The sequence below is a fragment of the Mustela nigripes genome, chromosome 3 (assembly GCF_022355385.1).
Source record: "Mustela nigripes isolate SB6536 chromosome 3, MUSNIG.SB6536, whole genome shotgun sequence".
NCBI lineage: Eukaryota > Metazoa > Chordata > Mammalia > Carnivora > Mustelidae > Mustela > Mustela nigripes.
In genome coordinates, this window is record NC_081559.1 from 135,833,903 (window position 1) to 135,861,127 (window position 27,225).

Below are 27,225 nucleotides of genomic sequence, written 5' to 3' on the forward strand. Positions count from 1 at the left end.
AAATATTTTTTTAAGAAACTTGGTGTCCATGCTCAAAGGGATATTATTTTACAATTTTCTTTTAATAGTGTCGGCAGGTTTTAGATTAGTTTTTTTCTAGCCTCAAAACAGGTTGAAAAGTATTCCTTCTTTATTTTCTGAAGGAGTTTGTATAAGGCTAGTATTATTTCTTCCACAGTTGTTTGAAAAAAAAGTGTTAGATGGAGTTATTGTGTGTAGATTTTTGAGAACCAATTAGACATCATTGATACAGATCCATTCATATTTTCTATTTGATTTTTTTGTCAGTATTAGTAAGTTGTATATTTCAGGAAATTTTTTCACTTCATTAGAGTTGTTCAGTTTATTAGTATAAAGTTGTTTCTGATAGTCCCTTATTGTAGTTTTTTTTTTAAGGTTTTTTAAAAATTTATTTATTTGACAGACAGAAATCACTAGTAGGCAGAGAGGCAGGCAGAGAGAGAGGGGGAGGCAGGCTCCCTGCTGAGCAGAAAGCCCGATGCGGGGCTCGATCCCAGGACCCTGAGATCATGACCCGAGCCGAAGGCAGAGGCTTTAACCCACTGAGCCACCCAGGCGCCCCCCTTATTGTAGTTTTGATCTCTATAGGATCTTTAGTGATGTAACCTTTTCTATTCCTGATATTGACATTTTGTGTTCTCTAACCCTCTTTCCCCTCCCTGCTCTTCAGCAGTCTTGTTTGAGGTTTATCAATTGATATCTTTTCAGAGAACCAAATTTTGGCGTTGTTATTTTTTTTTTGATTCCTTGTCTCTAATTTATTTCATTGATTTTTGCTTTTGTCTTTATTATTTTCTTCTTTCTATATACTGAGGGCTTACTTTTTTTTTCTCTCTCTAGTTCATTTCTATGAAAACCTATTACTATTAACCCTTTCTTCTTTCCTAATAAAAGCATTTAAGTTATAAAAATTTTCCAAATCTTTGAATTAGCTATATTCCAGACATTTTGATATGTTATTTAAAAACACATATGACATTATCTATCAGTTCAAAATACGGTTTTTTGCTTTTCTTGTGATTTCATCTTATACCCAAATTTAGGCTGTATTTAAAAAAAAATTTTAAGGTCTTCAGGTCTTTTTATATTGATTTCTAATTAAGTCTGTTATGACAGCTAATATACTTTTAACATTTCAATTTCAATCTCTTGTAATTTATTTTGGTTTGTCTTATACCTCAACATATGGTCCATCTTTATAATTTCATATGTACTTGAAATATATGTGTTCTTTGGTTGATTGTTGTAGTATTCTATAAATGAAGTTTAGTAAATGTAGTTGGTAGTGTCTTATAGAGATTCTACATTCTTAATGATTTTTTGCTCTGTAAGTTAGTTCTGTTGGAACAACTGGGTAGTTTTGGGGGAAAAAAAGCCTGTGTAAATTGTAATTGGATCTTCATGTGAAAGTCAGGCTAAGCACATACCCTAGCATAGCACATGATCTTGAAAAGGGTTAAGCCTATTCTGTGATGAATGTGAAATCTTTAGTAGTAGCTTGATAGAAACATAGAGTTGGGTATTGGGAAAACTTTAAAATATTGCAGTTTTTGTCTTCAGCCTCCCAGTCTTAACGTGACAAAGTATGTGTTCTGATTACTTCTAGACAGAACATCTGAAAGGATAAATTGGAAGACTTTTGTTTCCAGAGTAGCCCTACTCCCTCACTCCTTTAAATCCAAACCACAAGAATAAGAAAAGAATTTTTTGTCTGTATGCCATATAAAGATCACAGATTGTAGAAATACACCAGCATGGAAGTAAGCGGAAATAATAGCAAGTATATGTAACATAAGAATAGTAAAGTTTTGATTAACTTTAGAGTTGGGCTAATTTAAGATTGCACTTTATGGATTATACTTCCAGGTAAGATGCCTGACACTAAAATAAGTTCAACTGAATCAAATATTTAATACGAAAAAACAAAAGTACTATAAGAAAACATGGGGGAATTCCTTTATAACCATGGAATCAGGAAAGAGTTTCTAACCATAACTCAAAACCCATAAACTATAAAAATTATAGATTTGACCTATAAAAATGCATGTCAATAAACAAAAGCAGAAATTCCCAAGTAAACAAAAACAAAAGCAAAACAAAAAGCAAAACAACTTTAACAGGGACATTTGCAACTTATACCCAGCAAAGGCTAGTCTAATATTTAAAGAGCTTCTGAAGTCGAAAGTAAAAGAAACATATTAGAAATAGAATAAAAAAAAGGGAATTTTCAATAGAAAAGTGGGAAGAGAATAAAGTATTGCATAAAGGAAATACAAGTGGTTCTTAAATTGTGTGAAAGAAACTAAGCCTTGTTCATAATTTTTAAAAAATACTAATTAAAATTTTACTGATGTATTATCACTTGCCAGACTGACAAAAATCCAGGTGATAATATACTCTTTTGGAAAGGCATTGGAAAGCAGGTCTCTCATGCTTTGTTGATGGTAGTATAGATTGGTACAATCCCTGTGGAAGGTAGTTTGATTATATGTCAAATGCATATATTTTCAGACCAGAGGTTCCTCTTCTGGGAATTTATCATACTTGCATATATGTAAAATAACATATGTACACAGCTTTTCAGTCATGGCTTTTTTTTTTTTTTGTAAAAGTGAGAAAATGGAAACAGTTTAAATGTCTGCTCATAGAGTTTATGGTACATCCAAGGCAATAGCATATATACAGCTATTACAAAGAATGTTAAGTACTTGATGTACTGAAATGGAAAGATCTCTGAGATATATTTTTTTTTCTGTCCCAGTTTTTATTTAAATTTCAGCTAGTTAACATATGATGTAATATTAGTTTCAGGTGTAGAATTTAGTGATTCATCATTTATATACAACACCCAGTGCTCATCACAAGTGCACTCTTTAATACCCATCACCTGTTTAACCCATCCTCTCCTTGACCACCTCTCCTCCAGTAACCATCAGTTTGTTCTCTATAGTTAAGTGTATCTTTCTTGGTTTGCTCTCTTTTTTTCCTCTGTACATTCATTTGTTTTGTTCCTTAAATGCCACAGGTGAATGAAATAATAAGGTATTTGTCTTCCATTGACTGACTTATTTCACTTAGCATAATACTCTAGCTCTATCCATGTTGTTGCAAATGACCAGATTTCATTCTTTTTGATGACTAATATTCCACTGTGTGTGGGGGCATGCTCTCATGCCACATCTTTATCCATTTTTCAGTTGTTGGGAATTTGAGCTCTTTCCCTAATTTGGCTATTGTTGATAGTGCTCCTGTAGACATCGGGGTGCATGTGTCCCTTTGAATCAGTGTTTTTGTATCCTTTGGGTAAATATCTAATAGTGCAATTGCAGGGTTGTAAGAAGTTCCTTTTTTGAGGAACCTCCATATTGTTTTCCAGAGTGGCTGCACCAGTTTGCATTCCCACCAACAGTGTAAGAGGGTTCCTCTTTCTTCATCCTCATCAACACCTGTTTCCTGTGTTATTAATTTTAGCTATTCTAACTTGTGTGATACAATGAGGTGATACCTCATTGTAGTTTTGATTTCCCTGATGGTAAGTGAGGTTGAGCATCTTTTCATGTGTCTGTTAGACATGGATGTCTTTGCAAGAATGTCTGTTCATGTCTTCTGACCATTTTTAAACTGTATTATTTGTTTTTTGTTGAATTTGGTATTTTGTTGAATTTGAACATGTTGAATTTGGTAAGTTCCTTATATATTTTGGATACTAACCCTTTATCAGATATGTTATTTGTAAATATCTTCTCCCATTTCATAGTTTTAGTTTTAGTTGCTAGTTTTCTTCGCTGTGCAGAAACTTTTTCTATCGATGAAGTCCGAATAGTCTATTTTTGCTTTTGTTTCCCTTACCTCTGGAGACATCTGGAAAGAGGTTGCTCTGGCTGATGTCAAAGCAGTTACTGCTTGTGTTCTCCTCTAGAATTTTGATAGATTCCTGTCTCACATTTATATCTTTAATCCATTTTGAATTTGTTTTTGTGTATGGTGTGAGAAGGTGGTCTATTTTCATTCTTTTGCATGTTGCTATTCAGTTATCCCAATACCATTTGTTGAAGAAACTAAGAAGTATTTTTAGGTGAAAAGAAAAGGTATAAACATTCGGGTGCATGTGTCCCTTTGGATCACTAATCTCACAAAACAAACTGAGGGTTGCCGGGGGGAGGGGGTTTGGGAGAAGGGGGTGGGATTATGGACATTGGGGAGGGTATGTGATTTGGTGAGTGCTGTGAAGTGTGTAAACCTGGTGATTCACAGACCTGTACCCCTGGGGATAAAAATATATGTTTATAAAAATAAAAAATTTAAAAAAAAAAAAAAAAAAAGAAAAGGTATAGACAGAAGGTATGATATGTTGCAATCTGTGTAAAAGAAGGTGGTGAGAAGCTTATATTCTTGTTTATAGCCTTACTTGCATATGCATAAACGAACTCTAGAGGGGCACTTGAAACTACTAACAGTGAATTCTTGTGATCACAGGGGAGGATGAAAACTAGTTAGTAGGGTCAGAAGAGTGGGATGAAATTTTTTCAGTGAATAACTTTTTGATTTTTGAATCATGTGAATATTTTGCCTGTTCAAATAATTAGACAAAAGGAAGAGAAAATTGAATTAGGTTTGCTAATAGTGAAAAATGTCAGGTAGATAAATAAAGACACTCCCTTTTTTGTCTTTCCTTTTCTTTATCTTTGTAAGTTTAGGAAGTGGCAGAATACTGAGACAAATACTGAGAAAGAAGCAAAACTTAAAACAGTAGAAATGGGCCAAATTATTGCAGGGGTTGTGCAGACTAAGTATAGAAATCTTGAGAAATTATGGATTAATTTCCCTATAGGATAGCTAAATTAAGTTTCTGTTGGTAGATGAAAGACAAGGAATATCAACATGAATTATTTATTAGATATAAGTGTCTGTTGTTACTAAGTGTGCTGTTACTGCTCAGGGGTCTGTGGAGAAGAACATTTCTTTTTCCAGAATATAAATTAGATGACACTTTTGCATTTCCATTTTATGTATGATTTGTGATAAAACCTTTTTCTTTGCCTAAGGAAACTTTCCTTTTGATGGGTTTATGAAAGACATTTGAATTATTTAAAATATGGATGTTATTTTTGCTCTTTTACATTGTAAAAAAAGTTCAAATTGTATAAAATAGATTATAATGGGAATGAGTCTCCTTCTCCCACAGATCCCTACTTTCTTCTTTGTAGAGTTTCTTAAATGGACATTAAACAGTTGAACCCTTTTTCTTACCTATTTTCTATCTGAAACACCTTAGAGAGAGGTCTTTTAGTAATGTTCAAATTTCTTAGGTTGCAGTATTGATGAAATTTTAGGGTCTGGACCTTTTACTGCAAATTCTAAATATTTGGGGATTTTCATAGATATCTAATTGTTGATGATCTCTCATTTAATTTTGTTTTGGTCAGAGAACATACTTTTTATGATTACATCCTTCTTAAATTTATTGAGATTTGTAAATTTATTGAGATTAAATTTATTGAGATTTGTCCAGCATATAGTCTAACTTGGTGAATATTCCATGTGCATTTGAAAAGAATTTATAATTTGCCATTGTTCAATGTAGTGTTCTATACATGTAAATTAGGATGATTAAAATATAATGTTATTAAAATCTTCTGTAGCCTTGTATATTTTTTGGCCTTGTTTTTCTTTCGGTTACTGAGTGATAAGTGTTAAGTTCCTCAACTAACTAAGATTTGTCTTTTTCTCCATTTTATTAATTTATTTACTTACTTATTTAAGAGTTTGTTTATTTGAGAGGGAGAGAATGAGAGAAAGAGCCCAAGAAGAGGGAGAAGCAGACTTCCAGCTGAACAGGAAGCCTGATGGGGACTCGATCCGGGGTTTCCAGGATCATGATCTGAGCTGAAGGCAGTCACCCAGCCAAATGAGCCACTCAGGCGTCCCTCTCCTTTTATTTTGGACAAATTTTGCTTAATTATCTTAAAGCTCCATTATTAGGTACATGCAGATGTCTTCATGAAGAATCGATTCTTAACATCGTTATGACAATGACCCTCCTTAACCCTGGTAATATTTCTTGATTTGAAGTCTCTTTTGTCTGAGATATTACTATAACCATACCAACTATTTTTTTGTAATTTCCTTTCAAACTGTTTGAAATTTGATCAAAAACAAAGTTTAAAGAGAGATCTTGCAAAGCACGAAAAGTTTATCTTGGTTTTCTTTCCAATTTGACAGTCTAGTTCAGTTAATGTGTTGAATCAATTCATTTACATTCTGTGTGACTACTGATATAGTTATCTTCTGGCTTTTGTTGTTTCTGATGAGAAGTCAGTTAACATTCTTTTTGTTTCGCAGGATGGAGTTTATCTTTTTTCTCTGTTTTTGAGATTTTCTTTTTATACTCGATATTCAACAATTTGAGTATGATGGGCCTATGTATGGTTTTGTTTATATTTTTACTGTTTGGGTTCTTTGAAACTTTTGGATTTATATGTTGTTTTTGCCCAAATTTAGAAAATACTTTTGGCTAGTATTTTGTCGAGTAATTTTTTTTTCTTTTGCTCCATCATCCCTTTCTTTTGGGACTTGTGTACATCTTTGTTACCAAGATTCTGTGAATTTTTTTCCCCAGTTTTTTTCCCTCTGTGCTTTAGTTTTCTAATTTCAACATCTGAGTCATCTGTTGTATGCTTCTATTAACTAATTGTTAACTGATTTTCCTCTGTATAAGTCACATTTCCCTGTTTATTTGCTTGTCAAATTATTTTTTATTGTGTAGTGGACATTGTGATTGAGACGTTGTAGAGACTGTTTTCTGTTATCTTCCATTGAAGAAAAAGCAGATGGCAATTTACCTTGTTGTGTTACAGAGGCTTGGTTTAGGTTTTGTTAGGGAAGGTGTATTTTGATTTTGTCCTTAGTTTAAGGAAAAATCTCTGAAACATGAAATATGGTCTTTACTCCTAAAGCATGTCTCTTTTGTTGTTTTAGTGGAATGCCTGAAGTATCTACCAAACCCCTCTAATTTGGTGGAACTCAAACTCTAGACTCTTCATTGTGGTAGACAGCTGCTGAAATCTTTGCTTGGTTCTTTCTGGCCATTTTTCATAGTTCTTGGAGTCTCATTCCACACAGACATAGTAAGGGGTCAACCATGTATCTGAGGAGAGTATAGGCAGATTTGGGGGTTCTTTACTGTGTGGCTTCCTCTTTCCAGAGAGTTTCCCCCCCTTTTAATTTCTAAACATTCTGGCAGATTCAGACCCAGTCCTTTGATTCTTTGGGCCAGTAATATTTTTATTTTCTGCTTGAGCTGTATCTGCTTTGTGCCCTTTGGGCTATGGGATATTTTCAGAGGAAAGACAGATAAATGTGTATCTTATACAGTATGATGCCCTTTTCTTAAGGGTTGAATGCCCTCTTGTTTCTTCCTACTTTTGGTTCCTCTTCTGTGCTTTGTTTTCTTATATGTTTTGTTTAGAATTTATCACTGTCATCAGTAGGAGGATTAGCCTGATATAAAGTAATCCATTAATAGTGGAAGAAGCTGGTGCTTTTTTAAAAATCTCAATAAAAGAATATGTTGTGACAAAATATAAAAATGCTCCCTTTGTTTTTTTCCTTTGTCTTCTTAATCATTTGTTCCATAAAACTGAAACAATATCTTATTGACTAAACAATTATATTCATACTCCCCTTTCCCATGAAGTTATCCTTTAGATAAGCAGAACTTTGTATAGGTTTTCCATTATTTGCTACAGAATTGGAAAAATTACTCCCTAAAGTTACTGGAAATGTTGATGTGAACATCTGTAAACACCTCTATCTGTTTTTTTGTTTTAACAGTCAACTGTATGATACTTAACATGTACCAGTTACTGGTCTAAGCATTTTACATGTATTAACTTTCCTCACTGCAATTCATTGAGGTGGATATGATGAATGCTTCCATTTTTCAGATGAGGACACTCAGAAGCAGAGAGGTTAAGCTAGGAAGTGATGGAGCTGAGGTTTGAACTCAGGCATTCTGGCTTTATTAGAATTTGTACTCCTAGCCACTGTGCTTTGCTACTTCTCTCACTCTGTGCTGTGGGTATGTACCTGTTAATATTTGTGAAAGGTTTATAATCTACTTTAGGAAGAGAAATCTCATATTGTATTATGTAATAGTATTATATAATATATATGTGGGAGCTGCCTGTTGTGCCTGATACTCAGAAAAGACTCAAACACAACTTTCCCTGTAAATCTCAGGTATTAAGTCCTAGGGAGTGTTCATCATTTTTCTCTTCTGTACTTTTACAACACAGTATTTATATTTCTATTTAGTTATTTCTTCTGCCTTGTGTTGCCGCTGATACTTTACAGGCTTGACTTTCCTATTAGGCTGTAAGGTCATTGAAGTGGAGATCACACCTTCATCATTTTTGTAGACTTTCTGCTTTGGCATCTAACCCACAATAAATATAATAGACCATGTTATTTAAAACTGTGATAAAAATCTATTTCTTCTTAAAAAATTTATTTAAATTCAATTTATTTAGATTCAATTTAAACATATGCTATAGGAGCACCTGGGTGGCTCAGTGGGTTAAAGCCTCTGCCTTTGGCTCCGGTCATGATCCCAGGGTCCTGGGATCGAGCCCCACATCGGGCTCTCTGCTTGGCCGGGAACCTGCTTCCCCCCCAGCCCCCACCAGCTGCCTCTTTGCCTACTTGTGATCTCTGTCTGTCCAATAAATAAAAATAACATCTTTAAACATATACTGTATTATTAGTTCCAGGGGTAGAGTTTAGTGATTCATCAGTTGCATACAACATCCAGTGCTCATTTTATTATGTGCCCTCCTTAATACCCAGTTAATCACTCAGTTATCCCATTCCCCTGCCCACTTACCCTAAAAATGTACTTGTTTGCCACATGATGAATCTTTGTATATCCATATATGTGTATCTTGTTTACAATAGGAATATCTTATATTTGTGTTTTACTTCCAACTTTTCAAAGTTCTTTTCTATATACTGTCTCTTTATGGAAGAAATATGAGCTTTCATTTACTAATTCATTCAGTAATATTTTTTTGAGAACCTACTATATACCAGCTAATCTAATGTTTCTGCCGTTGTAGGTTACAGATCCCTTGTCCCAAGCTGCTTTTAGGATTTTCTCTTTGTCTCTGAAATTTTTAAGTTTTACTGTTAGATGTTGGGATGTTGACCTATTTTTATTGATTTTGAAGGGGGGAGGATTCTCTGTGCATCCTGGATTTTGATGCCTGTTTCCTTCCCCAAATTAGGGAAGTTATCCACCATAATTTGTTCCAATATACCTTATGCCCCCCTCTCTCTTTCTTCTTCTGGGATCCCAGTTCTAATATTGTTTTGTCTTATGGTATCACTTACTCTTGAATTCTCCCCTTGTGGTCCAGTAGTTGTTTGTCTCTCTTTTTCTCAGTTTCTTTATTCTCCATCATTTGGTCTTTTATATTACTGATTCTCTCTTCTACTTCATTTATCCTAGCAGTTAGAGCCTCCATTTTTTATTGGACCTCATTAATAGCCTTTTTGGTTTCGACTTGGTTAGACTTATGCAGACAGGGATTCTCTAATGTCATGTATGCTTTTATCAAGTCCAGCTAGTATCTTTATAATTGTCATTCCGAACTCTAGTTCCATCATCTTACTAGCGTCTGTATTGATTTGGTCCCTGGCAGTTGGTACTGCCTCTTGTTCTTCTTCTTTTTTTTTTTTTTTTGAGGTGAGTTTTTCCATTTTGTCATTTTGTCCAGAGAAAAATAGGTGAATGAGAGAACAAAATGCTAAAAGAGTAACAACAACCCCAGAAAAAAATAATGATACACTAACCAAATCAGAAGAGACCAGAAAGGAAAGAAAAAAAAATAAAAAGAATATGATCAGGCTCTTGAATAGAACAGAGCTACACACTAGATTTTGGGTTTACTTTGGTCTGTGAGAAGAAACTGCATCCCAAATTTTAAAGGAAAACATATATATGTTTGTATATGTGTTTTTAAAGGAAAACATATATATGTATGTTTATGTTATATATATGTATACACACACACACAAAGTTAAATACAATGAGAGAATAGAATTTGACTGCAAAAATGATAATTTAAAAATATTTTTAAAAAGAAATTGATAAGATGTTGGTTGAAAAAGAAAAGAAAAATTAAAAAAATAGAAAAGAATAAAATAAAATAAAAAAAAATTAACTTTGAAAGACTAAAGAATCATGGGAAAAAAGCCATGAAATCTATGTGTTGTATTCCTATAGCGCTGGAGTTTTGCAGTTCTCATTGATACACTTGGTCTTGGCTGGATGTTCTTGCTGATCTTTTGGAGGAGGGGCCTGTTGCAGTTATTCTCAAATGTCTTTGCCCCGGGGGGATGGCACCACCCTTGCCAGGGGCCAGCCTATGTAATCTGCTTGTGTTTGCCTTAGTAGCTTTTTTCCCCCCTGAGAGCTCTCTGTACAGCTTTAGAGGACAAGAATGAAAATGGTGGCCTCCCAGTCTCTGTTTCCAGAAGAGCTGAAAGCTCAGGGCTCCACTCCTCAGCGAGCCCTCAGAGAAAAGTAGTCAGTCACTCTTGTCTCCCTGGTCTCTGTCATACTCTGTGCTTACCTGGCCTGTGACTGAGAATTTCTGTCTCTGGCACATGACCCCATTTGGAGTCTCCAAACCCAGCAGATTCCTGCAGTGCCCTCCCATGCCACTCCTCCCGGGAAAGAAAGGGGAGTCTGACTGGATCTGCCACTTTTTGGGTCTCTGCTTGAAGAGCGGCGGCCCGACTGTGCTGTGGATCATGCTGTGGATTCATGGCAATGCTGAGCTGAGAACCCACTTCTTGGCTCAGTCTTTACAGCCAGCTTCCCTGCTCAGTTATCTGGGAGCTCTTCTGCACTCAGGCACCCTCAGGCTTTCTGTAACCCAGAAGTCCTGAGACCACACTGTCCTTGCAAGGATTCCAATCCCCCCACTTAGCCACTAGAGCAACATCCCTCAGCAGAGCAGAGCAGACTTCTAAAAGTTCTGGTTTTGTGCTCCCACAGCTCTATCACTTGCTGGTAGCCAGCTGACAGAGGCTCCCCCACCCCCCAGCAGTCTGGCTTCCTGTATATCACCTCAGATTCACTTCTCCACACATCCCACCTTCCAAAAAGTGTTTGCTTTTCTGTCCATAAAATTACTGCTATTCTTTGATCTCCTGTTGTGTTCCTAGGCATTCAGAATGGTTTGATAATTATCTAGCTGAATTTCTGGGACCAGATGAAATTTAGGTCTCCTACTCCTCCTCCATCTTGCTCCTCTCATCAACACATCTCAGATTTGAATATATTTGAAGATAGAATCAGAACTAAGAGAACCTGCTGAGGAGTTTTTTTTTAGGGTATGAGAAAAAAAAATTGTAAATTTTTTCCATGTTTTTGGTCTGAGCAATATGGTAAATGTTAGTACCATTTAACGAAATGGGAAACAGTGACAGAAGGGGCCAACTGAAACAAGATATATATGACTGCCATTATTTTATAGATGAGGAAACTGAGGAGTAAAGAGTTTCAGTAAACTTTGGGCTAGAAGCCTGTTTGCCTTTTTGCAAGACCCAAATTTCTTAAATATCTCAATATGTTTTATTAATAGTTTTACTTGTATGATCTTAACTCATGTTAATTTTAAAATTCTTTAAAAAAAAAAGAGCCTGAGTAAGGGTGTTTTAAAAGCCTTTGAGAAATTACATATTTTCTAGGATGGTAATGGTCAAAGAACCTAGCACCTTGCAGATATCGGGTAATTGTTTGCTAGGTTCAGTCTCATCTTCAACTTTTGACATTTTTAAGAGCATGTATCTGTCTTGTAGTTAAGATACATTTCGTGAATTGGGGACAGCTGGGTGGCTCAGTGGATTAAAGCTTCTGCCTTCTGCTCAGGTCATTATCCCAGGGTCCTGGGATTGAGCCCCGCATCAGACTCTCTGCTTGGCAGGGAGCCTGCTTCTCCCCACTCTCTGCCTCCTTCTCTGCCTACTTGTGATCTCTGTGAAGTACATTAAAAAAAAGTTTCATGAATTGAAAATTGCTGTTTGTCTTTCAGAAAGTAGTGGTTAAGACTAGGAATCATAGGATCAGGTTTGGAGTCTTGGTCTGATCTTTACTTTTAGCTAATCATGCTACCATTTAGCTAATCATGCTACCATTCTCATTCTTAGTTTTCTCATCTGTGAAATTGGAATAATACTTATTCTTCTCACATAATTACTATGAATATGAATTGAAATCATGTATGCTCAACAGTGTTAGCATACAATGCCTATCAAATATGCAATTAAAGTTTATGGTGTTTTTTTTTTTAAGTTTTCTTTTTAATTCATTTGAGAGGGAAAGCACATGCATGAGCAGGGAGGAGGATCAGAGTAAGAGGGAGAGGGAGAAGCAGACTGTGCTGAGCAGGGTGCTTAATGTGGGGCTTGATCTCAGGACCCCAACATCATGACCGGAGCCAAAGGCAGCCACTGAACCGATGGAGCAACCCATGTGCCCCAAAGTTTATGGAGTTTGAATTGCAATAAAGCCATCATGAGATATTCAGAGTTGAAAGAAATTTATAGTGGAGAAAGTTTGTGGGAAAATTCTGTACTATTTTAAAAATAATTTTATTTTTTTATTAGAGAAACCATGTATGTGGGTGCATGAGTGGGGGGGAGGGGCAGAGGGACAAGCAGATTCCCCTCTGAGTGTGGAGCCTGCTGTTGGGTTTGATCCCAGGACCCTAAGATCATGACCGTAGTTGAATGAAGTTAGGCACTTAACCAACTGAGCCATCCATGCGCCCCAGAATATTCTGTACTTAAGTACATTACTTTTTCCAGAATTATTATATATATTAACATACATGTTATAATGAATATTTTACTGAAGGTGAATATTTGTGTTTACAGGTATTGGTTTGCCTTGAAAAAGGGTTATCACGTGGCTTTCAAAAATATCAGCAAAACTGATAACTTTATAGAAGAACAAATTGATCCACATAAAGAGGTTATAGATAGAATGACTGATTTGAGCATGCTCAGACTATTTGAGACCTACCTGGAAGGCTGCCCACAATTTGTTTTGCAGCTCTACATCTTTCTGGAACATGGTCAAGCAAATTTCAGTCAGTGTAAGTCTTTTCTAACACCCTGTGTTAAATGGATCCTCTGAGGATTTTTTTTTTTTTTTAATTTTTGTGTGGGGCGGGGGTGGAAAGGGAGAGGGAGAAAGAGAACCTTTAAGCAGGCTCCATGCTCAGCACAAAGCCCAATGTGGGGCTCGATCTTAAAACCCTGAGATCCTGACCTGAGTTGAAATCAAGAGTTAGATGCTTAAGTGACTGAGCTACCCAGGCACCCCTCAACTACATAACTCTTTGAGAGGTTTTAGAAATTTTCTTATAGTTTCTTTATTTTAAGAATTATTCATTTTTTTTGAAAAAAGTATACTGTGGAAATATCAAAAAGTATATGAAGATATATTGTCTCCTTCTCCCTTCTTCCCATTACTTCTTTTGTCTGCCAAGAAAGGAAATTATTATTGTCAGTTTTTTGATGCTTCTTTCAGAAAAATTTTTAAAAAGCCTATATTCTTTTTTCCTCTTTTTTCTTTTACAGAAATGGTAACATAAAAGTTGTGCTTGCTTTTTGCACTTAACAGTATGTCTTCGAGATCTATCCGTATCAGTCCAGAAGGAACTCCCTCATTCATTTTTATTATCTGCATAGTATTACAAATTATGGATGATTTATTTAACAAGCCCAATATTTATGTTAATTTAGGTTGTTTCTAATATTTTGATATTGTAAAAAAATGCTGAAGTGAGTAATCTTATTCAGGAATCATTTTACATGTGTGAAGTATATCCATAGGGTAAATTCCCAGAATTGAAATCACTGGTTGAAAGTCCAAATGCCACAAAACAATGAAAATTTTGTAAGTAGTCAATATATTGCTCTTCTATAGCAGATTTCCTCATTAGGGTAAAATGTTCATTTTTTAAAGGACAATTAATGTTTTCATTAAACCTTTTTACGTATCTAATTTGAGATGTTAAAAAAAAACCCACTTGCTAAATAGCCCCAGTTTTCATTAATGACTCTGGTTCTATATACACTTGGATTCAGCTCAGAGGAACAGATTATCATTTTCCCTGGAGTTCCTTCTATGCTAGAGGCACCTGTGAGATCAGTTCATTCCCTCAGTCTTTCTGTTTCTCATTTCCCATAAAACTTTAGTCCCTTCTAATAGTTTTACCTTTACTTTGATTGTTAGTCATATATCAAAGAGAACCTACTTATGGGATGTTTTTTCCTTGTGATTCAAGGAATTTGTGGGTTTAGACTTAAAAGTCCTATATCATACAGTTCCTAAGCTAGAAGTTCAATATTTAGAACTACAGCCTATATTATGTTAGATTATCTGATGATTTCAAGTAGTATATAGCATCTAGACCAGCAATGGGATCCAGTAACAGCTGTAGTTATGTTAAGGTTCTGTCCTTGTCCTTTAGTTTCTTCTTGAAGTAAGAAGTTGAAGTGTCAGTTAAAAATAGCAAAAAATGTGTGGTGCAAAAACAATGAATACTGTTAGGCTAAAATAAATTTAAAAAAAATAGCAAAAGATGAGAAATCGAATTATAGACTGTTAGTATAAAAATGATGTAGCCATTAGAAATAGCATTTATAGGGCGCCTGGGTGGCTCAGTGGGTTAAGCCGCTACCTTCGCCTCAGGTCATGATCTCAGGGTCCTGGGATCGAGTCCCACATAGGGCTCTCTGCTCAGCAGGGAGCTTGCTTCCCTCTCTCTTTCTCTCTCTCTGCCTGCCTTTCTGTCTACTTGTAATCTCTCTCTGTCCAATAAATAAATAAAATCTTTAAAAAAAAAAAGAAATAGCATTTATAGATAACTTTTAATATCATAGGAAAGTAATTCTAAAATAAAGTTGAGGCAAAAAGTTTATGAAATTTTCTATTATACTTTTTTTTTTTTAAAACAAACTTTGGTCAGTTTTATTAAAGAAAAATTTTGGATAATTTACTACTACTATGTCTATTCTGGCATGCTTCTAATGATACCAGAATCACCTAGGTCAGTGAAAGCTAGTGTCAGACCCTATAGTATTTCCACATGCTGTGCACAATTCAGTATTATTGCCACTGTAGTATTGGACAACTGTTGTGGACAACATGGAGTAGTATTCTATTTTAGATTTCCTCAAGGCTAGGCAGTTGTTGGTGAGGATCACCAGTTTCGCTTTGCCATGTCTGATCATTTTCAGAGTCCACTTGTACCCCAGCATGTACTCTCCACTTTTCATAGTGAGTTGGAACGTAAAGTTTATTCATTCCAGCAACTTTTTCATCTTCTTTGCAGCCGCCATCTTTTTGCCTTAGATGCAGGACAGCCCCATCCAAAGCAGTTGCCAAAATGTCCAGGAGAGAGAAAGGAAAGAGTTCCCACAATGCAAAGCTCTTCATTGCCAAATTTTCTATCCTACTTTTAAGGATACAGAGAAATTATTATATAAAGAATCTGGGAGAAAATATGCAAAAATGTCAACTGTGGCTGCTTCTGGGTAATAGGATTAGGAAAGGTTTTATTTCATCTTCTTTAAACTTTTCTAAATTAAAAGATTCTCTGCTACTCATATATTGTTTTGATAATCAAGAAGAGTAAAATGTGAAAAAAATCAGGTTATATATAGAAGTACTTTATTTTTTTTTTTTAAAGATTTTATTTATTTATCAGAGGGTGGAGGGGAGAGCAAGCACAGGCAGACAGAATGGCAGGCAGAGGCAGAGGGAGAAGCAGGCTCCCCGCTGAGCAAGGAGCCCGATGTGGGACTCGATCCCAGGACGCTGGGATCATGACCTGAGCCGAAGGCAACTGCTTAACCAACTGAGCCACCCAGGCGTCCCTATAGAAGTACTTTAGAAGACTGAACATATTCTTTTATCTTTGCACTCTCCTGAAATTATACTAAAAAGGAGAATAAAGGAGTAAAGATGGTATAAACCCATAGGGACAAAGAGAATGTAGAGTAGAATAGCAATTAAAGTATCAACAAATGTTTAGAAGATGGAAAGCAGATGGAAAACAGATTATTTAAATAAACTCTACCACTGAAAGCCTAAATTATTTGAATTAATCCTCTCTCTGAAAATATGTAAAACAATTGGATATTTTCAAAAGTCTTCATACACATGAAAGTGGGAACACAGCAGGATTAAGTAAGACTCTGAAGGCATTTAAACCTGGAGGTTTTTTGTTTTGTTTTGTTTTTTACCAAAACTGTAAGTAGCAGATTCAGTTTTGATAGTTTCCAGTGTGTGGACTGAAGACAAAGCTCAGTCCTCATAAGGGAGGGACATCTGATAAAAAGATCTAATCTGTAAAACTGGTACTCCAAAAGGCACCCTCCTCAGGGCAAAGGTGTGAAGTTACCTACCTCATTATCTACTTTCAAGACACAGCAAGGAATATTGCCTTGCTATTGAGTAGCGCAGGGAAACTTAACAGTATAACAATTTTGCAATCAAAATTCTCATTTTTAGTCCCCCAAACAAAACAAAGCTGAAAACAAACTAATAAAAGCTAAGGTATGAATATAGTTTAGAGTGGTCCCAGACTGACAGTGACCCTAGCCATCTTGCACAAATAAGTATAAATCCTCCCTGGAGGAATTCATTTTCTCTCAGGCCTCAAATAATTTTCACAGATAGTTTTCCAAGGAAAATGAATGGTTTACAGTAATTTATAGCACACACACACACACACACACACACACAAAAGCATCATGAGTAAGAACAGCAGAAAAAAAAGCTTATTAAGTTCTTAGATATTGGAATTTAACAGTTACAAAGTATCTGCATCCTATGTCAAAAGAGGTAAGTGATGAACTTAAAAATATGGAATAGGAAACTATAAAAAATGATTTGTGTATTTGAAAAACAAGAGTACAATTTATGAGAATGATAAAATTTAAGAATTGAAATTTACTTAGCAGATAAGACATAGCTGTATAGACAGTGATTCAATGCTAGATCAGAAGAAATTTTCAGATTATACTATATAGAGACAAGGAGATGGAATATATGAAAAAGATATTAAGAAACATGGAAGGTGGGATGCAAGGTCTAATATACATGTGAGCAGAGTCTGTGAAGGAGAGGAGAGGAGAGAAAAAATGGAACCGGTAATTTTGAGAAGTTAATGACTGAAAAAAATTCAGAAATGATGAGAGTCAACTGCCCACAGATTGAGGAAGCCCTTCATCTTACAAGCAACTAAGTAGAAAGAAATCCATGCCTTAGCATATCACTACTAAAGGAAATTCCAAAGAATGTACTTCATATAGAACAGAAGTGTTCCAAAATGCAAGAAGGAATAAAGAAGAAAGAAAATAGTAAATACGTGGGTAAATCTAAATGAAGATTGACTGTAAAATAAAACATCATATGGTTAAGAAAAAGATAGAAGGAAAGTATAAGATAGTGATAACATGTAAGTCTGGTAGAAGATAATGGAGTTAAAGTGTTTTGAATTCCTTGTATAGTCCAGAAAAAAGGTAAAGCAAAGGTGGATCTGGTTTTTTTGAAGTGTAAAACTTAAACATTTAGAGAGACCTTATTTAAGAAAAAGAATATAATATAAAAAATTAAGTATTGTGTTAGTCTGTGTAGACTGACATAACAGAATTCTACAGCATAACCATTAGAAATAGATTTTCTTAAAGTTCTGGAGATTGGAAGTCTAAGATCAAGGTGTCAGCAGAGTTGGTTTTTGGTGAGGGCTCTCTCTTTGGGTTGCACATGGCCATCTTATTGCTGTTTGCGTACATGTTCTTTTCTCTGTATATGGAGAATGATCTCTGGTGTCTCCTCCTCTTCTTATAAGGATACCAGTCCTATCATACTTGGGCCCTGCCCTTTTGACCTTACTTAACCTTAATTACCTCTTTAAGACACTATTTCAAAATGGAGTCACATTGGGGTTTTGGGCTTCATCATATGCATTTTGGGGGAATACAGTTCAGTCCATAAAATGTATGAAAGTAAACATTTAAAAAAATAAATTACAGTAAATTAGATATATAAAAAAAGCTGACAAATTTCACAAGAGGAAGAAAAGTAATATATCTTTATTTTTTGGATAATTCTGATATTTTTGGTTGCATACTGATTGACTTTTGATAATTTTATAATACAATTTTTTTGGAATAGAAAAATTCTGTTTTCTAGCATATTTGATTGAAAGTTTTTTATTTTAACTTGGAAAAGCTTTTAGCTTCACAAATTATTAATCATATCATGTATATTTTTTGGATTGTTAAGTTTGGAAAAACACTGGCAGTTTCATTAGTAATGTGGTATAAGTTCAGAATATATCACATTTTTTGATGAAATAACTAATTTTCAATACTGTTTGAAGTGACAGTACTAGTTTATTATTGAAGTCTCGTTTAGTAAATATTAGTAGTCTTAGGTTTTCTTCACTGGTGTCAGTAATGTCAAACTCAGAAAGAAAATAATAATCTGTATGTGTATAATTTGACAAGGTCATTTCAGACTGAGAGTAATACATAAAGATATGGTTTGGTAAAGACAAGGAATTCAGTTTGGATAGAGTGTGACTTAATGTTAGGTTAGCTAAATGATCAGAAAAATATAGTAGAGCAGGTAGATTAGTAAGAAATGGGAAATAGTGTCAAACTAATAGTGTCAACTGGATAAGTCTAGATAGACCATTATACCTTAATGTTAAGTAATCAGAGGCCCATTGGTGGCAATATAGTCAAGTGTTAATATAAGGCAAACTGCCTGAGAATCTTAGCTCTGTCACTTAGTAAGATCTTAATTATTTAACAGATCTTATAAACATATCCTTCTAATCTAATCTAAATGTATTCTCAACTCAATTTCCCTTAGATCTCCAAAATGACCACACTTCAATACACCAAAAGAAAATATAAGAGAAAGTAGGAGTAGAGACAGGGCATTTAATCAACTACAGTTAAAAATGCCTTATTTTCCCAAATCTTATAAAAATATATGACAGAGTGAATACATTGCTAGGGCTTTCCTAGGCTTGAAAGGAACCTGGGTAAGTGTGAGTCCCTGAAATTTAAGCCTCATTACTTTTGTTATAAATCTTTCTATGAAGTAAAACATTAATATTTAAACTTTGATATACTAAATATGCATATTGTGATTTCTAGCAAAACCACCAAAGAATAAACTACAGTGACTGAAGGAAGTGGGTTATTAGATTGAAAGGGTAAATAAAAATGGCCATACTGAGCCCATCATTATAATATCCAGAGAAGCAAGGATAAAGATAACATTCTATAAGATGTGAGAGAAACTGGTTGGCATTGAAATTCTTAACTGTAATACTTGAAACTAAGAGCTTATAGGTAGAGCAACAACTTCAAAGTTTCAATGGAAAACATTTTTAAAGAATTTTTAAAGATTTTTATTTATTAGTGCATGAATGGGGTGGGGAGTAGAAGGATAGAGGGAGAGGAAAGGGAGAAGCTATGCACTCACTCTCCTTGCTGAGCAGGGATGCTGATGTGGAGCTCGATCCCAGAACTCCTGACCCAAGTGGAAGGCAAATGCTCAACTGACTGAGCCACCCAGGCACCCTGAAACCAATTTTTAACTTTTTTTTTTTTAAAGATTTTATCTGTCTTCTATCTATCTATCTATCTATCTATCTATCTATCTGAGAGGGAGAGTGGAGAGAGAGCACATTGGGGGAGGAGCAGAGGGAGAAGGACAAGCAGACTCCATGCTGAGCACAGAGCCTGATTGAGGGCTTGATCCCAGGACCCTGAGATCTTGACCTGAACTGAAATCAAGAGTCAGATGTGACTGAGCCACCCAGGTGCTCCGCATTTTTAAACTTTCAATTCTGTTTCTAGCAAGACTGTGTATCAAATGTGAGGGTAGAATAAAGACATTTTGAGACATATGGTCTCAAAAATTTTTCCTTAGGTGTAACTTCTCTCGGGAATATCTGGAGAATGCTTGATCAAACATGAGAATAAAGCAAGGAAGACTTGAGAACAGGAAACAGGAATTTAACACCAAAGAGAAGTGAACAGAAGTTCTGGGAAGGCGGGAAGCAAGCCTTGAGAACAGCTACCTTAGATCAATAGGATGCTATTCTTTAAAAAAAAAAAAAAAAGGAAAGAAAGAAAAGGAATAAACTAATAAATGTGTATATAGAGGAGTTTTACTAATTAATTAATTAATTTGAAGATTTTCCTAAGAAATATAAGCTTAGGAAAAACCAAGTAAAGGAAAAGTGAACAGTTTTAAAAGAAAGGAAATATATCAGTGTAATACTTGGCTGAGCAGTAAAACAAACAAACCAGTGCATATGTAGTTGTAATAAGATAAACACCAAATACTGACTTTTACCAAAAATTGTGATGTTACTCTGTTGGGCAGGTGGAGGGAGAGGAAAATGCAAGAAAGGTGTGTACTTATGTATGTGCTAAATTTTCTTCTTTCCAAAGAGGAAATCAAGAAGTAGTGTGTAAAGCAGATAAAGTATTTTTCTTTATTTTTGTTTTGTTTTGTTTTAAAGTATTTGTTTTATTTAAAAATACAACAGTAAATGCCAGAAGAAAAACTAGAAGAGTTTTAGCAATTTCTTCTGGGGGTTATGACAGAGAGGTGAAGAAAAGTGGAGCTTAGTGACTTTTAAATATTATATATGTAATAATTTGTTTTTGTTTATTCAGTTTTTACGTATTTATGTGTTATTTTGGTAGAAGTTAAAAACTAATTAGAAAAAAGGCATAGAAAAAAAAGGAAAAAAGGCATAGGACAATTTAGCAGAAAGCAGAGCTTTAATTAAAATATATTTGAATTAGGGGTGCCTGGGTGGCTCAGTGGGTTAAGCACTCTGCCTTCATTCAGCTCAGCTCATGATCTCAGGGGCCTGGAATTGAGCCCCACATCGGACTCTCTGCTCAGCAGGGGGCCTGCTTCCCCCTTTCTCTGCCTGCTGCTTTGCCTACTTGTGATCTCTCTCTCTGTCAAATAAATAAAATCTTTAAAAAATTAAAAAAAATATTTGAATTAAAGAAGAAAGAAAAAAGTCCAGCTAATTGTATAGTCCAGAGTGGGATATGCTAAAACCAGGAGAGTAGACAAAGGCATTTAAAATCATCATAAACTTTTTCAGTAGGTCAATTTCTTAAAGTCTGCCTTTTTATCCCAAGATATAGACCTCCAATGAGACTAAATGGGAAGGAATAGCATTCTGTGTTCTGCTCTAATTTCTTTTTAATCCTCTAATGCCTTTGCTTTCAGTTTTATAAAAGTTCCCAGCTCTGACAGTGGGGCTAGTGTCATCCTTTTCAAAGCAGTAATGAACTTCTGTTATTTGTTGGGGAAAAGAAGGGATAAAGATGTCAAGTCTATAGAAATTTGTAAGTTTTAGAATATATTTATTTATTTGATTCATCATCTAATAAATGGGAAATTATACTTTCATGAAAATTTTCTATTTAACCTCCCTCCCTTCTCCCTTCCTTCTTACTGCTGCCCCCCATTATGCTGTCTCTTGGTGAATTAAATATATGTTCAAGGTCAAAGCCAAAGAGACTGGCAAAGCTCGGACTGTAACTGTAGTCTCTTAGAGGACTTCCAGAGTGTGCAGTTTCCATTATACCAGTTGCTCAATAAAATTTGTACAGTGAATTTATTTAAAATCTTACAAAGCAGTCTTAATATAGCATTTAAGTACACCAACTTTGAAATCAGGCAGAGTTAGCTTCAAATCTCAGCTTTCTGCAACTTGCTGGTTGTATGACTTAAGTAATATGTGTATTTTCTAAGCATCATTTCTTTCAAATGTAATATGGGAATATTAATATCTATTTCAAAGGAGTAGATGAGATCAGTATATAAAGTACCTGATGTGTTTGTGGGTGTTCAGATAAAGCATGTATGGCATACAGTAATTTAATTTTGCTGTTATTATTCCTATAACAGTATATCTGTTTTTTATTTTTTGTTTTGTAGATGCAGCCATTATGGTCTCTTGCTGTGCTATTTCTTGGTCAACTCTTGATTATCAAGTAGCTTTAAGAAAATCCTTGTCTGATAAAAATCTTCTTAAAGGATCCTGTCCCAAATTCACTTACCTCTTTTACAAGTTATTTACATTATTATCTTGGATGCTGAGTATTGTACTTCTTTTATTCTTAAATGTTAAGATTGCATTATTTCTATTGTTATTTCTTTGGTTTTTAGGGTTATTGTGGGCATTTAAAAAGCAAACTCAGTTTTGTGCTTCTGTAAGTATGGAATTTTTATATAGAGTTGTTGTTGGATTCATTCTTATTTTTACTTTTTTTAATATTAAGGGACAGAATACCAGATGTCCAATGTTTTGCTACTATATTGTAAGGGTACTGGCCACAGTGGGGATATTGGTTGTGTTCTGGGTTTCCCCAGTCTCTGTTTTTAATTCAGACTATTTTATGCCTATCAGTATCACTATAGTTCTTAGTCTTGTCCTTGGAATTATTTTTCTTATTGTTTATTATGGGACTTTGCACCCAAACAGAAAAGAAGAAACAAAACCTGATGAAATTGATGGAAAAACGTCTCAAGAAGATTGTAGAATGAAGTATTTTATAATGGACTAGCTATTAATTTGTGAGATGTTTTCTTACTTCTTTGTTTCATTGGTTAATAAAGAAAATGTTATTGTATGTGTTATTTTTGCCCATTTATTTTTTATTTTACTTTTAATTTGAGATCATTTTCAGTAGATTAACTATGACTGTGAGAGAGCATTGTAGTATTTTATTATTTAAATTAATTTCTCATTTGGTTTTAAAGATCTTGGGTACTCAAATACATTTCCATCTTACCTAGTAGAATTGCCAGCTTGAGCCTGAATTGGAAGAAATGTTCTGGTTCCCCCAAATTAGAAGCCTAGAATTGAGCTTCCCTTCGACTTTTCCCTCATTGTTTCTTTTTTTTTCTTTTTTATTATTATGTTCAGTTAGCCAGCATATATTACATTGTAAGTTTTTTAGTGTTCAGCAATTTATTAGTTGAGTATAATACTCAGTGCTCATTCCAATACACACCCTTCTACATTCCCTCATTGTTTCTGAACTAAAACTAATGCTTGTTGTGGAGAACTGTGAAGGGAGAAGAGCAGAATGCTCATTTTTCTTTCCTCTATTTTGTTGATTCAGTGCATATATTTTGAGTTGGGGGCAGATTGAGTAAAGAAAAGAGAAAAGAAGGAAAGGGGGAAAAAGCAAAACATCAAGTTTACTATATTTGGGAGAGGTAAATATTTTATTTATTTGTCAGAGAGCAGCAGGCAGAGGGAGAAGCAGACTCCCTGCTGAGCAGTGAGCCTGATGTGGGACTCCATCCTGGGATCCTGGGATCATGACCTTAGCTGAAGGCAGACGCTTAACTGACTGGTTAAGTTTACCATTTTTAAGTGTACTGTTACAGCATTAACTAGCATTCACCTTGTGCATCTCTATAACTTTTTCATCTTGCAAAACTGAGACTCTATTCCTACTGAATAACTTTCTGTTTCCTCCTCTCCCGCCTCTGGGAACCACAGTTCTGTTTCTGTTTCTATAAATTTGATTACTTTACATAACTCATGTAAGGGGAATCATAGAATATTTGTTTTTCATGACTGACTAATTTCACTTAGCATATTGCCCTCAGGTTTAATCATTTTGTGGCACATGACAGGATTTCCTTTTTTTAAAGTCTGAGCAAGACTCTATTGTATATATTTGCCACATTTTTATCTATCACTGAATTGCTTCCACCACCTGGCTATTGTGAATAATGCCATTGTGAACATGGGTTTGCAAATATTTCTCTGAGATCCTGCTTTCCTCTCTTTTGGTGGTATACTCAAAATGAGGATTGCCCAATCATATAGTAAATTATTTTTAATCTTTTGAGGAAACTCCATACTTTTTTTTTTTTAAGATTTTATTTATTTGACAGAGATCACAAGTAGGCAGAGAGGCAGGCAGAGAGAGAGAGAGGAGGAAGCAGGCTCCCTGCTGAGCAGAGAGCCCGATGAGGGACTCGATCCCAGGACCCCGAGATCATGACCTGAGCCGAAGGCAGCGGCTTAACCCACTGAGTCACCCAGGCGCCCACCATACTGTTTTTGATAGTGGTTGCACCATTTTACAATACCACTAATAGTACACAAGTGTTCCAGTTTCTCCACATCCTCACCAAAACTTTCTATATTTTGTATTTTTGATAAAGGCTGTCCTAATGGGTGTGAGGTTATATTTCATGGTAGTTTTAATTTGCATTTCTCTATTAGTGATGTTAAGCATCACTAATGATGGTAATGATGTTAGCCATTTGTATATCTTCTTTGAGGAAATGTCTATATCTGATAAGGGGTTATTATCCAGAACACAGAAAGAATTCTAATTTAACAATAACAAAACTAAAATAACCTGATTGAAAAATAGGGAAAGGACTTTAGGTACCTAAATAATATATTAATGGTTTTCTGCATTATTCCTTATGCTAAGTAGTAAATTTCGGTCCTAGAGTAATAGTAAGGACAAGTGGATTAGGCTGAATTCCTGGAAATAATGAAGTTTTTCCATCAAATTTGCATTTTTTTTAGTTTCTTACCCTTTTTTCCCCTTGGGTAGTGTCTTAATGAATGAATCCTCAAACGATAGTTTTCTCTAAACCAGGAGGAAACAATTCCATTTCTATATTTAATCTTATAACTTAATGTAAAACCGCTATGTAGCTTTTAATGTGAAGGATAAACTTACTAGATACAATGCATTTCAACTATCAATGCTATTTGAAAACAATAAGTAAATGTTAAGCACTAACTCTGCTCAGCTCTCTGCTAGGTACTGTTGTGGGTACAAAACAAGTGTATGATAGAGTTCTGTTCCTTGAAAAGTTTACATACTGAAGCATTTATAGAAACTCACCATCTACCAGAATGTTTACTGTTTGTGATTTTCATTTTATAGTAAATGAAACAAATTATTGGATAACAGAAGGGTTATATTTATAGAATATATAAACTGAATAAGTTATCTCTTGTGCTACTCTTTGAGAAAGTTAGGCAGCACTGAAAAACCTTGCAGGAACTAGGGAATCTGCTGTTTACTTTGGGCAACAGATCCTTGTAGTGTGGCCCCCTTATTACATATCTCTCTGTCTCTGCAGGTTTGGTGGTATGTATATATATATATATATGGTTGAGAGAGTGAAGATGGGAAAAGAAGTTAGGCTCACTTAGTAGCACTTCAATCAGAATCTTTGAGTTATAAAGGACAAAATGAAAGTCTTAAAATGAAAGTGCTTTCATTCCATTCTGAAGATTTAAATGTTTATGTGTTACCACTTCCCTTTGGCATAGAAAATTTTAGCATTTTCTGTAGTTTAGGTTTGTTGATGAGGTTTTTTTCTTTTATCTGAACATGTCTTTATTTTTTACTCTTATAAGATATTTTTGCTGAATATAAAGTTCTGGGTTGACTGTTTTTTCCCCCTTTATGCATTTTAAAGATCATTCCACTAATTTCTGGCCTCCATTGTTTCTGATGAGAAGTTAGTGATCATTGAAGTCATTATCTCTTGTTTGTAATTTGTTATTTTTCTCTGGCTGTTTTTAGATTTTTACCTTTACTGTTTTATTTGCAATAGTTTGACTACTATGTTTATGTTTGTAGTTTCTCTTTGTATTTTCCTAATTAGGGTTCTCTGATCTTGAACATATAAATTTTAGTCTTTCACCACTTTTAGAGAGTTTTCAGCTATTACTCTTCACATATTCTTGCTAGCATTTTACCTCTCTTCTTGGATTCCGTTAACATATATATTAGACTTATTGATGTTATCCCATACATCTCTGAGGAGCGCATTCATTTTTTTCCAATTTATTTTTTTTGTTCTTCAATAATTATTGGATTTGTCTTCAAGTTCATTGACTTTTTCCTTCATCTTCAATCTACTGTTAAGCTCATCTAATGGCTTTTTAAAAATTCCAGATATCTTATGTTTATGTTCTAGAATTTCCATGTTTTTTTTAATAGTTTTTATTTCTCAGCTAAGATTTGTATCCTTTTTATTCATTATGAGCATATTTTCCTTTATATCCTTTATTTTAATGGCAATAAGTATTTTAATAATAATTTAATACATTTAAGTAAATAATTTAATAAGTGTTTAAAAATCCTTGTGTGTTAATTTCAATATCTGTATCATCTCAAGTTTGATCTCCATTGGTTGCCTTTTCTCTTGAACAGAGGCCACATTTTCCTGTTTCTTCATATGTCTATTAATTTTCTTATTTCCAGGAAGTTATTAAAGGTGTATTTAGACCTCTCTTGATCCTGTTTGTTATTGAGAAGAATATATATTTTTTTCTTTTAACAGACTGCTAACTTGAACTTTGAACTTTGAAAAGGCTTTATTTGCTCAGCCTTCAGTGTGCTGCTTGGATTCTGCCTCTCAGTGTCAGTCAGAGAATTAGGAAGAGTTAATATGGAATAAGGCTTGCTCTCTTTTGTCTCTCCTCAGATTTTCACCCTCACTTTTCACCTGCTGTGGCCACTCCATACTCTGTCATCTGGGCCTTAACCACTAAGATTGTAGGTTTTCTGTGTTTTTTTACCCAGTATGTTGATTGGGGTCTATCCTCACTCAGTACCATTCTTTCTTAAAAATGTTGACCTCTTCAATGTCTGCCTGCTTTTTCCCTCTCAAGTGCTGTCAGGTATTTTTTCCCTATATTTTGTCCAGAGTTTAGAGTGGTTATTTGTAAGGGCTATGTGCTTTTTTTCATCAATTACAGTTTCAATACTCTGTAATATACACCATTCTTTCTGGGCATTTGCTTAAACATGATGTGTGAATTTCTTTTATTTAGCATTTAATCTTCCCTTATTCTTACTTCCTTGACCCTCACAAAACCCCAGCAATATAGATATTATTTTTTTCCACTACTCTTTAGTTGGGCAAACCATGCATTTGGCAAGTTAATTGCCAAAAGATCAAATCTCATATTTTCTGACCTCAAGTCTAGTTTACTTTCTGTAGAATCATGCTGATGATCAGATTAAGTGACCATCAGCAGCCTAGAGCTGATGCTAAGT

General features: G+C 34.7%; 1 protein-coding gene across 1 annotated transcript in view; it reads left to right on the forward strand.

The window, feature by feature from the left end:
* The window catches only part of XKR9 (XK related 9), a 39,403-nt gene extending 16,606 nt beyond the window's left edge, over window positions 1-22,797 (forward strand). Inside the window, exons 2-3 of the mRNA XM_059392876.1 lie at window positions 12,967-13,187; window positions 22,103-22,797. Coding sequence (XP_059248859.1) covers window positions 12,967-13,187; window positions 22,103-22,731 — 850 coding nt within the window. The 3' untranslated portion in view covers window positions 22,732-22,797. The remainder of the gene's footprint in view (window positions 1-12,966; window positions 13,188-22,102) is intronic.
* The last annotated feature ends 4,428 nt before the right edge of the window (window positions 22,798-27,225 follow it).